Consider the following 13,219-nt stretch of genomic DNA (forward strand, 5'->3'; position numbering starts at 1 on the left):
GGGCAGGGGGGGAGGGAGAGAAGGGGACACAGGACATTTGAATGGAAAAAAATGAAAAAAAGCAACAAGCCACAAAGAGACAGAGGGGGAGGACAGGCGGTACGGGGAGGAGGAGACGGGGGAGGAGGGGAAGGGAGAGAGACAAGGAGGGCGGGAGAAGTCAAAAACCAACACAACAAAGTGAAAAGAGAAATGAGAAATGGAGTTTTGTAAGTTTCGGGGTTAAAATAGCAGAAGTTTCAAAAATTACTCACAGGGTCCAGAGGACAGAAATCATAATCGAAACAAAAAACGGAAGCCGGGTTAAAGGAAAGCGAAAGGCAGCGGGCAGCCAGCAAGGCATGAGCCGTAAGGACCAGGCTGGCCGGAACTCAAACGTGATCCACAACCAAAGAGGAAGCAGCTGCAGGCAGGGAGGGACGGCAGGTGGGCAGGGGCTGGGGGTCAGAGTAGGGGACCAGAGTGGCGGGGGCCATGTCCACCCCTTCCCGGGCCCTCCTTGGCTTGGGAAGGAGCCCAGTGGTGGGTAGGGTCAGAGGTCACAGTGGGGAGTGAAGACCCTGCCCAGAGGGCTGTGGGATGTGCCCCCCGCCTCAGGGTCCCCCATGTTTGGGTCTGGGGCAACTCCTGCCACACCCACCTGCCGGTGTGCCATGTGCTCTCGGCCCTCGCTAGGGGAGCGGGACCAGCGCTGGTCCCGGGTCCGGGCTCGGTGGTCCTGCCTCTCTTGGGCATAGCGCTCCTTGTCAGGGGGTGGGGGGTGGTGGTGGTGGTGGTGGTGATGGTGCTGCCGGTGCTTCCGGTCCTTGGGCCGGCCCCGCTCCTGGTCCCGCTCCTTCGGTGGCAGGTCCCCGGACTGGGTGGTCATGCTTAGGTCTGTCCCCAAGCCTGGGCCAGACAGGGATCAGACAGGGAAGGGTAGGGCAGGATATGCACACGGGAGACCAGCAAGGGGGCGTGTGCATAGAGAGGGGCACCTTCCCTGGACCAAGAAGGGCTTGATGGGCACTGAGGGTCTGGTTCCCAGGCTCCTGTGGCCCAGCTTGGCCCCCTTGGTCCCATCTAGGCCTCCCCTTCTTCTCTCTGTGCCTATCCCCCCATGTTTGCTGTTCCCCTCTCCCCTCCCCTGTCCCCTGGTAGAGCCTCTGGTCCCTGGGCCTTGAGGGGCAGCCCACCTGTGTCCACGTCTGTGTATCGGCCCAGGGAGCGCTCGGAGGCGCGGTGGCTGCGCTCACGGCGCCGCTGGTGGTGCCGCTGGTTCTCCTCAGGCGGCACCCTCTCTAGGGAGTAGTCATCCAGCCGCCGGGCCTTAGGGCCCAGCACGGAGGCTGAGCGCTTCATGGGGCTGGTGTCTGAGATGGTCTGGGGGGGGGGACAGGTGGGTGGGCTGGGGTCAGCAGCTGGCACCAAGTGGTCTAGGTCTGTTTTGCCCCACTGGCCATCAGTGATGGTGTGTGACCATCCGGGAGCAGGATCTGAGGAGGGGAGGGGCTTGACTCCTGATTAACCAGGGCCCTGGGACACCTCTGTCCTCCCCCAGCCCCATCCTGGGTTCTGGCCAGAAGGCTCCAACTGATTCACCCTTGCTGCTTCTCAGGACCACCCCTGGGGGTATCCCCCAGCATTGGGGTCCAGCCAGAGACATGCAGGCCAGCTGATGAGAAGACCTTTCCCATCCAGTGCAAACCTGGACCCGGGCACTGGGCAGCATGCCCTGTCCTCACCCCCGCCTGCTCTTTTGGAGGGTGAGAAGCCTTGACTTCCATGGCTGTCAGGCATATAGGCTCAGGGCTCGGAGCCCAGCACCCCAGCTCACTGTCTCCCTCGGCCAGCAGGGCTCGGGCTTTCTTGCCCCCCTGAGGGGCTGCCCTGGCACTTGAGGTCCTGGGAGACCTGCCTTCTCATCCTTGCCCCACAGCCTGGGAGCCTGTGTGTGCTGCACCCCCGGAGTCAAGCCATGGAGAGAGGGGGGCCTTTGGTTCCCTATAGCTGGAAGAGGGGAGGAGAACAGGGCAGACACCCCTTAGGACCTGGCCCAGCTGAGTGGCTGGTGGCACTGCCCGAGGCAGGAGTTTTAAGGGCCATATTGCTGCAGGACCAGAGGGTCAGGAATGGTCAGGAGAATGAGAAAGAGTGGGCCAGGTGTGGGGGGAAGGTCAGGATTCTTGGAATGATGGACCCCCTGGCTTGGGGGCTCTGAGGAAAGGGGGTGGAGGGGGAAGAGGGGTGGGGCAGGTCCACCCCGCCAGTGCACACGTGGGGCACACAGAGAACACAACACAGGAAGATGGGGCTCCATGGGGGAGGGGACGTGATCTGCAAAGAAAGGGTCTGGGTAGGCAGAGATGACAGGACTCCCCTGAGGGGGGGTGGGCGGGAAGAGGGGGCCGGAGCCCAGCTGGGCAGCAGGCGGGCTTGCGGTACATACACTGAGGTTATTCCCACGTGGCCGGCCCCTTCTCCTCTGTCACAGCCCCATGGGATGGTGCACACAGAAAAAAACAGAAAGAAGAAAATAAATATAAAAGCTGAGAGAGGGAGTGAGCTCGAGTGAGAGGGAGGATGGAAGGATGGAAAGAGAGGTTAAAGTCCCTGGTGAGTGGGTGACCCCTGATCCACCAGCAGTCCTCCCAGAGGCACAGAGGAGACAGACAGGAGATACCACAGACAGACAGATGGCAGAGGCAGGAGACAGACAGATGGGATGGCGTGGCTGCAGGCCCCTGCCCCCGGGCTCTGCCTCATGCAATGCCCCAGCCCTGTCTCCAGCTGACACTCAAAGCTTGTTGGGGGGCGGGGGCTGGCCATCAGCTGGGTTTGTCCCAACCCCCTTCCTGGGGCCCAGCAGCTAAGTCTTGGGGTGGAGAGGGAGGCTGGGGCCAGGCAGCCACATGCAGGCTGGGTGCCCCCCGCCCAAGTTCCCAGCAGCCAGAGGCCAGGCCCCTGGGCCACCCTGGCCCAGCCAGGCACAGCGCAGCCTGCCACCCCGTGCAGATGCTTTGGCACAGCACACAGGCAGCCTGCCACAGTCAGACATGCTGCCCTGCCTCTCGGGCTGGGTGGGCAGCCAGCCATGCTTCTGGCTTCTGACCCCGTGGGTCTGGAGCAGCAGGATCTGCATACCCACCCACCCCCAGAGGGCCCTGCAGCTGAGTAAAGCAGCCACGCACAGACACACATCAGGCACACGCCACTGCCCCTCCCCAGTGGCCCCCACAGAGACCAGACAGGATGAACCCCAGCTGTCCCAGGCCCTCCCCACACTCTGCCACCAGGTCCTACAACCTGTCAGGTTCCTGAGAGCAGACCCACACATGCATGTGTGTGCATGTGTATGAAAACACGTGTCTACGTGTATATGTGCGCACGTCTGTGTGTGCGTGTGTGCTTGTAGTCTCATAAATCACCTCCCACATTCCCACATGTGTCCTCCACATCCTCCCACCTCAGCACCCACAAACAGGGCAGCGACAAGCCACTTGGCAGTGGTTACCACACTCTGCCCCAAGGGAGCCCCTTTCTCTTTGCCCTTCATTGGAGGGAGCTAAGAAGACTAAGTCCTCCAGGTGCCCCAGGTGTGGCCAGGTGGGGTCTGCGTGCTGCTGCTGAGGGCACAGGAGACCCCGCCCAGGCCTGAGTTCTGGAGGAAGGAGATGCCCTGGGCTGTGGGATGCAAGGCCTCTGGGGCACAAGTCCCACCACAGGGGGATGGGTGAAAGCGCTCACCTGGTTCTCCGCGGGGAGGCGCGGCATGGAGGTGGCCCTGGCCTGGCCTTCCATGGGGAGGTAGCGCTCGCTGTCTGAGTAGCCATCCCGGCCCATCTCTCGCATCTCCACAGACTGCGGGGCAGATGGCAAGGCTGGGTGAGCCCCGGGGCTAGCTGCTAGGACCCCAGGGACAGCCTGGTGAGTCTGGAACTGCAGGCAGAGGGCCCAGACCCCGCCCTCCTGTATTGCTTGGTCCAAGCCTTTGGGGCAGTGAGGGTACAGAGGCACCTGAGAGTTGGGCTGGCTGTTGGGCATGTCAGTAGGGGGCCCCCGCTCCGGGCTCCATGTGCCCGTCTTCTGGAACATCTCTTGGGCTCGCTGGGTCACCCAGGAAGGGCTCTCCTTGATGCCACTTTCGTGAGCCATCCTGCATGTGGGACACAGGCCAGCGTGGCAGTGGGCACTTCGGGGGCTTCTGCATCTGGGACTGGTGCCCCTGCCCCTCCGTCCCCGCCTCCTGGCCGGAGCCACACTCACAGGCCTCCTCCTGGGTCCAGCTGGGTGGAGGGAAGGGCGTTCTGGCCAGGCCCCCCCTCCTGCGTTGGTGATGGGGGCTCCATGCGCTGGAACATGAGGGGTGTCCGGTTCTGGGGAGGCAGAGAGGAGTATGTGTGCACTGGATGGGGGTGCTGTGGAGGGGACACTAAGCTCACCCATGGCTTGAGTCCCAAGAAGTCATTCTTGACACCTCCCAACATACACACACACACACACACACACACACACACACACACACACTCAAGTCAGATCCATCAGCCAGCCCACTAGCCCCTTCTTCCAAATCCATCCAGAACTGGATCACTTCTCACACCTCCGTGGTCCCCATCCAGGTCCTGCCCCATAATCTCCCACTTGTACTAGAGCACTCGCCTCTTCTCAGGTCTCCCTGCTCTAGCCCTTACCGCCCATGGCCACCAGAGGGCGCGTGTGAACACCTGCTTGAGGCCACTTCCCTCTACTGAGGAACCCCCTCACTGGGAGCCAAAGTTAAAGTCCCCTCCAAGGCCCCCAAGGCCCTGCATAACCGTCACCTCTGCACTCTTGTCTCCTTCCACTGCCCCTCTTGCTCCCTCTGTCCTGCCAAACGACCTCGCTAGTCCCCAAACTTAAACTCACAGTCCTGCCTCAGGGCCTTTGCACTGGCCGTTCCCTCTGCCCAGAACGCTCTTTCTCACGGTGCTGTGTTCTGCCATGCTATATAATTTAGTCATTTGTCATTGTCGACATTTCACCAACTGGGATTCTGGTCTGTTTTGCTCACAGCTGCACCCCAGATCTGAGAACAGCGCCCAGCACACAGTAGGGGCCCAATTGAGTGTTGGCAGAGCATATGAATTATTCCAGGCCATGTCCCCTTGGTATAGCTTTACTTTTCAAAGATCTGCCCTGGGCCTAACCATACCCCACTGTTCTGATTGGTCCTCATGGTGACAAGAAAGCCACTCTCCCCCAGCCTGGGTGACCTCAGAGAGAAGGACACTGGAAGGGAGCCGTCAGGGCCCAGGCCGTACCTGCTCCTCTCGCATGGCCTGTAGCTTTTTAGCCTTGCTCTGCCGGTAGTACTCCATGATCATCATGGCTGCGTAGATCTTCCCCACCGTCAGGTCCGTGGCTGGCGGCACAGAGCGAATGCACCATGGGCAGGGGCTCCTGTAAGCACCAGCTCCCTGACCCTCTGCCTCCTCTTTCCCGCCCCCTCCATCTTGGCGGGTCAGGGCCCAGGGCCAGGCTAGCCTGGGCTCTTACACTTGTGAGGGGTGACCAGCAGGTCCAGCGTCTTCTGGGACAGGTTAGGCCAGATGGCCATCATTTCTTTCCGTAGCTCAGCATCCATCTGCTGTTTGTCGGCCCCTCCTGCAATGTGGGCACAGAGAGGCCCTGTTTGCCTGCTTGGGGGCCTGCAGGCCTCTGGGGCAGCCGCCAACACAGTAGCTCCTGCTGACCCAGTGCTCTGGAGTCCTGGTTCTCTTGGGTCCCAGTGCCCAGTGGTGAATGACCATGGGGCTTCTGGTCCTCGGCAGGGATAAGGCCATGGAATGGCTGTGTGTGGGACAGCCCAGCATCGAGAGAGGCTGAAGGGCCCAGGTCAAAACCTGACTCCCATTTACCGTTCGACTTAGGTATTTTTCTACCGCTCTGTGCCTTACTCTCTCCATTTGTGAAATGAGGATCACAGCAATTGAACCTGTCTCATGAGTCGTTTGACGATTAAAGTAGTTAATGTGCATGCAGCCTTAGGACAGCGTCTGCCATAGGACTTACGCCACAGCAGCCCCTTGGTCTGGGGTGAGGCCCGTGGTAAGCCCCAGGGAGGCTGGGATGCCATGGAGCAGTCTCGATGGGGAGGTTTCGCCCTCAACCTTCTCCTCTCCATGGATGTGACCTTTGGCCATTGCTGATCCCCGACAGCCATGGTGGTCATTAAGGCTCTTTGCCAGCAATTCCTGGTTCCTACCTCTTGAGTGCATGGGAATGTGGCCCATCCTGGTCCCTGTGGTTGTCCTGGGCCATGCGAGGTGTGAGCAGAGTGAGGTGTTACTTTGGGCACTGAAAGGACTGTGAGGAGGCAGGGCCTCGGGGGTGTAAGTTCTCTTTTATTCTGTCATGATGACTGGTGACATTGGGGACAATGGCTGCTCTCTCAGGCCTGGCCCCTAAGAGACTGATGAACAGGGAGCCCCCTGCCAACCCAGGAAGGGCACATGAACGGGAGTGGGAAGTAAATCTTTGTCAGCTTGAGACCATGGTGCTGTTTGTTACGGTGGCACATTCTCATCCATCCTGACTGATACGCCAGCTTACACCTGACTGATACAGGAGCTTCCACTTCTACTTCTTTTGTTTAGAGCCTTCAACCCTGGGCACAGGGGCGTTGTTCCAAACACTTACCAGCAGATATGAAAGAGACATTGATGGCAGATAGAGCAAGGGTCCCAAGGCCCCCTGCTGGGCAAACGTTAACTCTGTAGTTGTTGGATTGTGGGGGGAGGTCCAGGAGATTTGAGGGAAGGGCAGGAGCTACCAGCCACTAGAGAAGTACTTTAGTGTTTTAACAACCATCTGCCGGGGCATGAAGGTTGAATAGCTGCCCTGCCCAGGCAGCCCCGACATCCCTCCATTCACCATCGGCCTCTCCTTGCTCAGACTTCTCCACTCTTCCTCTTCCCAGGTCCAGCCTCGGGCTGCCTCTGGCACCCCTGCCTAGCTTCCTCTCAGCAGATATGGGTCAAAGCACGGACATCTGCCAGGCATTTCGTGGAGCTTTCACTCATCTTCGCCCACGTGACTCTGGAGACAGATGTCTTTACTTTGGGAAAAATCTTTCAGAAGGGCCTTTTCTCAGGTAAAGCTCAGATCGTACTCTGGAGGATACCGAGGTGACGCAGAGTTGAACTGCCTGGACCAGTACAGTCGCCTCTGCTCAGGTCTCCCTGTCCCCACTACAGCCACTAGAGGGCTCCTGTGAGCCCTGTCAGTCAGGCGCCTCCTCTGCTCAGCCCTCCTCAGCGCTCCACCTCACCCAGGGTGATCGCCCAAGTCCACAGGGTCCTGCACAATCTGCTCTCGTCTCCTCTACTTTCACCCTCACTCACTCTGTTCCAGAAACACAGACCTCCTCACTGTTCCTCAAACACGCCAGGCACAGTCCTGCCTCGAGCCTTTGCAAGGATCATTCTTTCTACAAATATCTATGTGGTTTGCTCCCTCCTACAGGTCCATGCTCAAACCCTTTATCTAGGAGGGCGCCTAGCTGCCCTCTTCCCCTTAAAAGAGCCCATTACCTTCTATGTCCTCCTGCTTTATTTCTCTTCTCCATACTTATTGTCTCATGTTGTTGTTTCTGGTCTCACCCACTAGAGGGCATGCTCCACCATCCTGTCCTTTTCACAATTGGTGATGTAAGGGGCTGTGGTCGCTGGCCCCGGCTGCAGGGGGAGGGGCTGATCCGTGGGCCTGGCCTCAGGATGGGAGGTCACGACTACTGTGGAAAACCCTTGAGGAAATCCTGGGGTATCTGGGCTCTCAAGAACCTTGACACCAACCTATGCAGTTTTTCTTTCCTCATGGGAATTAATAGCTATGTGTCCTGTCCACTGCAGCTAAGCGAGGTGCCTGGGTCTCTCTGTGGCTCCTTCTCAGACACACGGGAAGGGAAAGAAGCGAACAGGACATTTCCTATTCAAAGTCACTCTCTCCTTACAGTGTAGATGTTTCCATTTCTAGTGGAGAAAAGGAAGACACCTGGGGCATGGACCGAATTGCGTCCCTCCAAAATCCAGGTCGAAGCCCTAAGCCCCAATGTGAATGTGCTGGGGATGGGGTCCTCGAGGAGGTAATTACACTGACATGAGGTCATAAGGGTGGGCAGTAATCCAAAAAGACTGGTGTCCTATAAGAGAGAGAGACACCAGGGGTGCACATGCCCAGAGGAACGGCCATGTGAGGACACAGCGAGATGGGAGGCCATCTGCAAGCCGAAGAGAGAGGCCTCAGGAGCAACCAACCCTGCCAGCACCTTGGTCTTGGACTTCCAGCCTCCAGAAATATGAGAAAAGAAATTACTGTTGTTCAAGTCACTCAGCCTGTGGTATTTTGTTACAACCACCTGAGCTAAGACACCTGCTCTTGGCTTCTGAGTCAGGTAAGGGAGTCAGGGCAGGGTTTCTCGGCCTCGGTCAGCACTTGTTGACACTGGGGGCCGGCTCACTGTGGGGCCATCCTGTACCTTGTAGGATGTTGAGCAGCACTGACTAGATATCCGCAGCACCCCCTTCCCCAAGCCCTGACAACCAAATTGTTTTCCCCCAGACATTGCCAAGTGTCCTCTGGGGGAACAAATCACCTTAGGCTCTTTCTGCCTCAGTTCACTGGGAAGCCCTGCATTCAGGATTGTCATTCAAATTTAAACAAAGGGAAAATCTTTAGAGGATTTCCAGGTGGCTCTCCGCTGGGGTCTCAAGACTGAACTCCAGGTTTATTCTTTCTCCAGTTACGGAATTATTAACACTAGGGCTCCCAGGGAATTGGGTCCCTCTATAGGCAGGCAACAGTCACCCACGAACCCCTGGTGTCCCAGAGTTTATTGCTCAAGGGCCCTCCCCTCCCCCATCTCATCTGAAGGCCTTTTGGTGAAGGGAGTCCATCAGAGGGTCTGTCTTGCATGCCCTGGGACATTCAGCAGCCTCCTGGCCTCTACGTGCCAGATGCCACTAGCACCAGCCCCCTCTCCCAGTGTGACAATCAAAAAATGTCTCCAGACATTGCCCAGTGTCCTTAGGAGCAGAATGGCCACTGGGCGAGAGCTACTGACTTAGGGTTTATCCTGATTTCACTCCACAATCCCGACCCTGCTCTCTCTTTTCCCACAGTATTTCTAACCCTTGAACACATTACTTTACCACTAATCATCTTTATTATTTGTTGCCTGTTTCCTTGGAGCCGCACGAGGGCTGGAGGTTCCTCTGACTTTCACTGCAATGTCCTCCGTGCTGAGGACAGGGCTGGGCACACAGCAGGCACTTAATGAACGTCCTTATCCGATGACCCGTGGCCAACCAGTTTCAGGCAGAGAACAAGGTACCCTCTTTGGTGAAGGCAGGTCAAAGCCTTTCGGCTCCCAGGAGGCCCACCCCAGAACCTTCCAGGCCATTGCAGACCCCACCCTCGGACAGAACCTGATCTTTCAGGAGATTAAAGGGTGAGACAGTGTCCTTTGTCTGGTCAGCCATGTGGAGTCCTGAATGAGAGTCTGGGCTGGCCCTGAGTGGGATGAGCCTGAATTGGACCCTTTCTAAGACAATGACAAAAGGCATTCCTATTTTTTGAAGCTGAAATCCCCTTGCAACCAGTGGCACACCAGGGCTGAGGACCACACGGGCACAAGGAATGCCAGAAAGGGTAGGGACCTCCAGTACTGGTCCAGGTCCTGCCCGGAGCTTCTGCAGAAGATCTCAGCCTGGCCAATACCTTGATTTCGACTTTGTGAGAGCCCGGTTGAGCCCACCTGGATTTCTAACCCAGGAGCCCCCAATCCTTGGGCCACGAACTGGTGCTAGAACTGGGTAGGAACTGGGCCACATAGCAGGAGGTGAGCGGCAGGTGAGTGAAGCTTCATCTGTATTCGCAGCCGCTCCCCAGTGCTAGCATCACCGCCTCAGCTCTGCCTCAGATCATCACGCATTAGATTCTCACAGGAGCACCGGTCCCTGGTGTCAGAAAGGTTGGGGACTGCGGAACTGTGAGCTGATAATGGGTGCACTTTAAGCTGCTAAATTTGTGGTCATTTGTCTACAGAACTGTGAGCTGATAATAGGTGCACTTTAAGCTGCTAAATTTGTGGTCATTTGTTACATGGCATAGCTAGCTAATACATAAGCTGTCAAGGTTTACAGTGAGGACAAGACAGATGGCAAGATGAGCCCACGGAACATGACTCTGCCATCTGATCGCAAGGAACTGTTGCCCACCCTTCTGTTTCCTCACCTCCTGGGGCAGGACCAGCTCCAATCGTGTGAATGAGGGACCCACCTGAGGCTGTTCAGTATAGACCTGGACCCAACTGGTAACATGTGCTCAGCTGCCTGGCAAATCCGGGCCGCTCGCCTCTGACTTGTTGCATGAAAATGTTCTGCTGTATGCCAGACGAGGGCCTGATCCCTGCCCCCACCCTCCCACACTTTTGCTGTCCTGAGCCTCATCCTCCCTTCCTACGATTCTTTCTTGCTCTCTTCTGTGGTTCCTCCGGCTCCACCTTCACCTGCATGTTCCCCACCTGTAATGGCGTCTGTCCTCAACTCGCTCCCCTCTGCTGGCCAGTGTCCCACTGGAAGTGGATGACCTCCCTCCCCCAAATCCTTCACCTCTCCAGCAACTTCCAGCCTTGGCTCCTCCTCCCCCTTTTCCCTGAAGACCCTGGAAGGAGCCTGTGTTCCTGAAGTTTGGCGTCCCTTCTTCCTGACACCCCAGTGGTTCAGCTAGGTGAGGCCCTGACCTTCATGTTCAGCCCCTGAATTTCTGACTCTGCAGGAGGATGTGTCCAGCCTTCTGCCAGTTCCTTTCCTGACTTCCTTCTCTCTGCTGATTGCATCTTTTCTCTCTGACCTGCTGTCCCATCAGCTGCCAAGTCACATCTCCCGTCAGGCCTCCGAAACCCACTCCACGTGGGGGACCCTGACCCCTCCATCAGAGATGCCCTGCTCAGGGTGGCCAGTGGTGACCTGTCAAGAAATCCACCAGTCACTCTCAGTCCTCATCTTCCCTGGCCGCTGGGCAGCCTGACACGCTGGTTCCCTCCTCCTGGAGACACCCTGCTGCCCAGGTCTCTGCCCGCCTGCCTGGCCATAACTCGTCGGTCTCTTCTAACACTGGCCTGGACCTGGGCTTGGTCTCTGGGGGGTCTCTCGGCTCACATTCATCCCCTTGGAGAGCTTGTCCAGTCCTCCTGGCTTAATTATGTCGGTATCTGATGCCTCCTGACTTTTCATCTCCGGCCCCTACGGCCATGCCACCCTGAATATGCCTGATCCCGTTTGATCTCAGAAGCTAAGCAGGGTTGGGCCTGGTCAGTACCTGGATGAGAGACCACCTAGGAAGACCAGATGCTGTAGGTTTGTTTAAAAAAATAAAAAAATAAAAGACTCATCTCCTCGTTCACCTCGCCTCCTTCAGAACCTTCTCGGTGAGCCCTCCCCACCACTTGAAGTGTAAGCTGGATGGCCCCTGCCCATCCCGTGGTTCCACATGCCATGGCCAGTGCTGCCCTCCATTTGCCCCTAACCTGCCCCTCTTGCTTCTTCCCTGTCTTAGGCGATGGCCCTGCCCCCAAGTCAAGGGTGGCCTTGCCTCCTCCCAGTTGTGCCCTATCCTACACCCCACATCCATTCCATCAACCATCCAGTTGGCTCAGCTCCCAAGAAATAGCCAGAATCTGAACACTCGATACCGTTTCAGTCAGGGTCACCCACCTGGGTTCACCTGGATTAGGTCAGTGGCCTCCACTCTGGCCTCCTTCCCATCTGTTCTCTCCACTGTGGCCAAAGGGGCCTGTTCAGATGAGAGTGGGGTGGGGCCCCTCCTCTTCTCCCGGTGCTGCATGGCGCCCCCCTCACTCAGAGGGCAACTCAGTTCAATGTAGCTCCAGGTGGTGTCCAACCCCAGGGGCTTTGCACTTGCCCATCCCTCTGCTTGGGGCACTTTTCCCCCAGGCATCCATGTGACTCAGTTCATCTCCTTCAGAACCTCCTAGGGGAGGCCTCCCCCACCGGAGGTAGGCTGCCGCGTCCCCCATGTTTAGAGTGGTGGCTAAGACACAAGAGGCGAGCACTAGATGTTTGCCGAGTCAGTGGGTGAGCTGGTGAAGGTCAGGACAGGGACAGGGCAGTGGCCCCTCCACTTTCAGGAGAGGAAGGGGACTCCCAGCTGCCCACGGGCTCTTCCCTCAGAGGCCCCGCCTCCATCCTGCTCTACCCCTCAGCTCCCGCCCCTGTCCCCCTTACCCTTGGCAATCTTGATGTCCAGGGCTGTGCGGATTAGAGCCATGAGGGTAGAATTGAAATGGACGGTGTTGTCATCGGCGACGGGCAGATCCATCCGCAGGAGCCTCTGCACAAAGCCAAAGGCGAGGGCAGTCATTCTCAAGCACCCCTCCCCCTCCCCCATGAGCCAGACCCGCCCTACCCCGGGAGCCCCAGGAAGAACTCTGAAGGCAGCAGCTAGGGTGCCCCCTCCCTCAGGTTACCTGTCCCAGCGCTCTGTTTCCCGACTTCCCCTGGTGGCCCGTCCGGAGGGCCCTGGGGGCTCTCCTATGCCATCAGCCCCTGCCCCTTCCCCTTCCTCTCCCGCCCGCTGGACCCTAGAGCTGGCATTTCTAGGTGGGTCCAGAGCCTTGCCCTGCCCCAGAGTTCTTCTGGATGGCTCCGTTCCGTTCTGACCCCAAAGAAGAAATGCACAAGCCAGCTCACAGCAGACATGCAGCAGCCAGGCAGAGGGGTCCAGGCCACAGCCGCCTGGGGCCGCTGGCTCCCCGCCCCCACCCCCGCTTGGCCCAGATCAGACCAGATGGGCACAGACCACATAATTCCTCTGAGAAGCAGCAGGCAGGCGGCCCCCCCACTGATGGGGTGGGCCCCTCGCAGACATGCAGCGAGGTGGCCATGACACACAGAACGGCAGACGGGCGCATGCAGACGGAATCTCGAGACTCATTCATAGCTCCGTGGAAAGTGTATCTCAGGGCAAGTCTGGATCTTGGCTCTGTGCGATGGCGGGGGGAGGGGTGAAAGGGGTTCCCGTGGCCCAGGGAAGAAAAGACTCCCGGTGTCCCAGGCAGGGGCTCTGGCCCCCAAGGTTGGTGACATGGGAGAGGGTGCCGGGTTGGTATGCACCAGCCCAGGCTGAAGTGGGACGGAGATGGGGGTTGAGGGTGACTTTGGGGTTCACCTGGGGATTCAGA

The 13,219-nt window shown here is 58.2% G+C and overlaps 1 protein-coding gene and 1 pseudogene across 1 annotated transcript in view; one reads left to right on the plus strand and one right to left on the minus strand.

Moving 5' to 3' along the window:
* Positions 1-532: 532 nt before the first annotated feature.
* Positions 533-13,219, minus strand: part of CACNA1A (calcium voltage-gated channel subunit alpha1 A) — a 202,758-nt gene continuing 190,071 nt past the window's right edge. Inside the window, exons 39-47 of the mRNA XM_006918781.1 lie at positions 12,264-12,369; positions 5,515-5,622; positions 5,280-5,380; positions 4,246-4,355; positions 3,997-4,135; positions 3,727-3,840; positions 2,429-2,464; positions 1,176-1,362; positions 533-888 (exon numbers count right to left, since the gene is read on the minus strand). Of these exons, the coding sequence (XP_006918843.1) occupies positions 533-888; positions 1,176-1,362; positions 2,429-2,464; positions 3,727-3,840; positions 3,997-4,135; positions 4,246-4,355; positions 5,280-5,380; positions 5,515-5,622; positions 12,264-12,369 (1,257 nt within the window). The remainder of the gene's footprint in view (positions 889-1,175; positions 1,363-2,428; positions 2,465-3,726; positions 3,841-3,996; positions 4,136-4,245; positions 4,356-5,279; positions 5,381-5,514; positions 5,623-12,263; positions 12,370-13,219) is intronic.
* Positions 11,260-11,378, plus strand: LOC112485395 (annotated as a pseudogene).

The sequence above is a fragment of the Pteropus alecto genome, unplaced genomic scaffold, assembly GCF_000325575.1.
Source record: "Pteropus alecto unplaced genomic scaffold, ASM32557v1 scaffold388, whole genome shotgun sequence".
Taxonomy (NCBI): domain Eukaryota; kingdom Metazoa; phylum Chordata; class Mammalia; order Chiroptera; family Pteropodidae; genus Pteropus; species Pteropus alecto.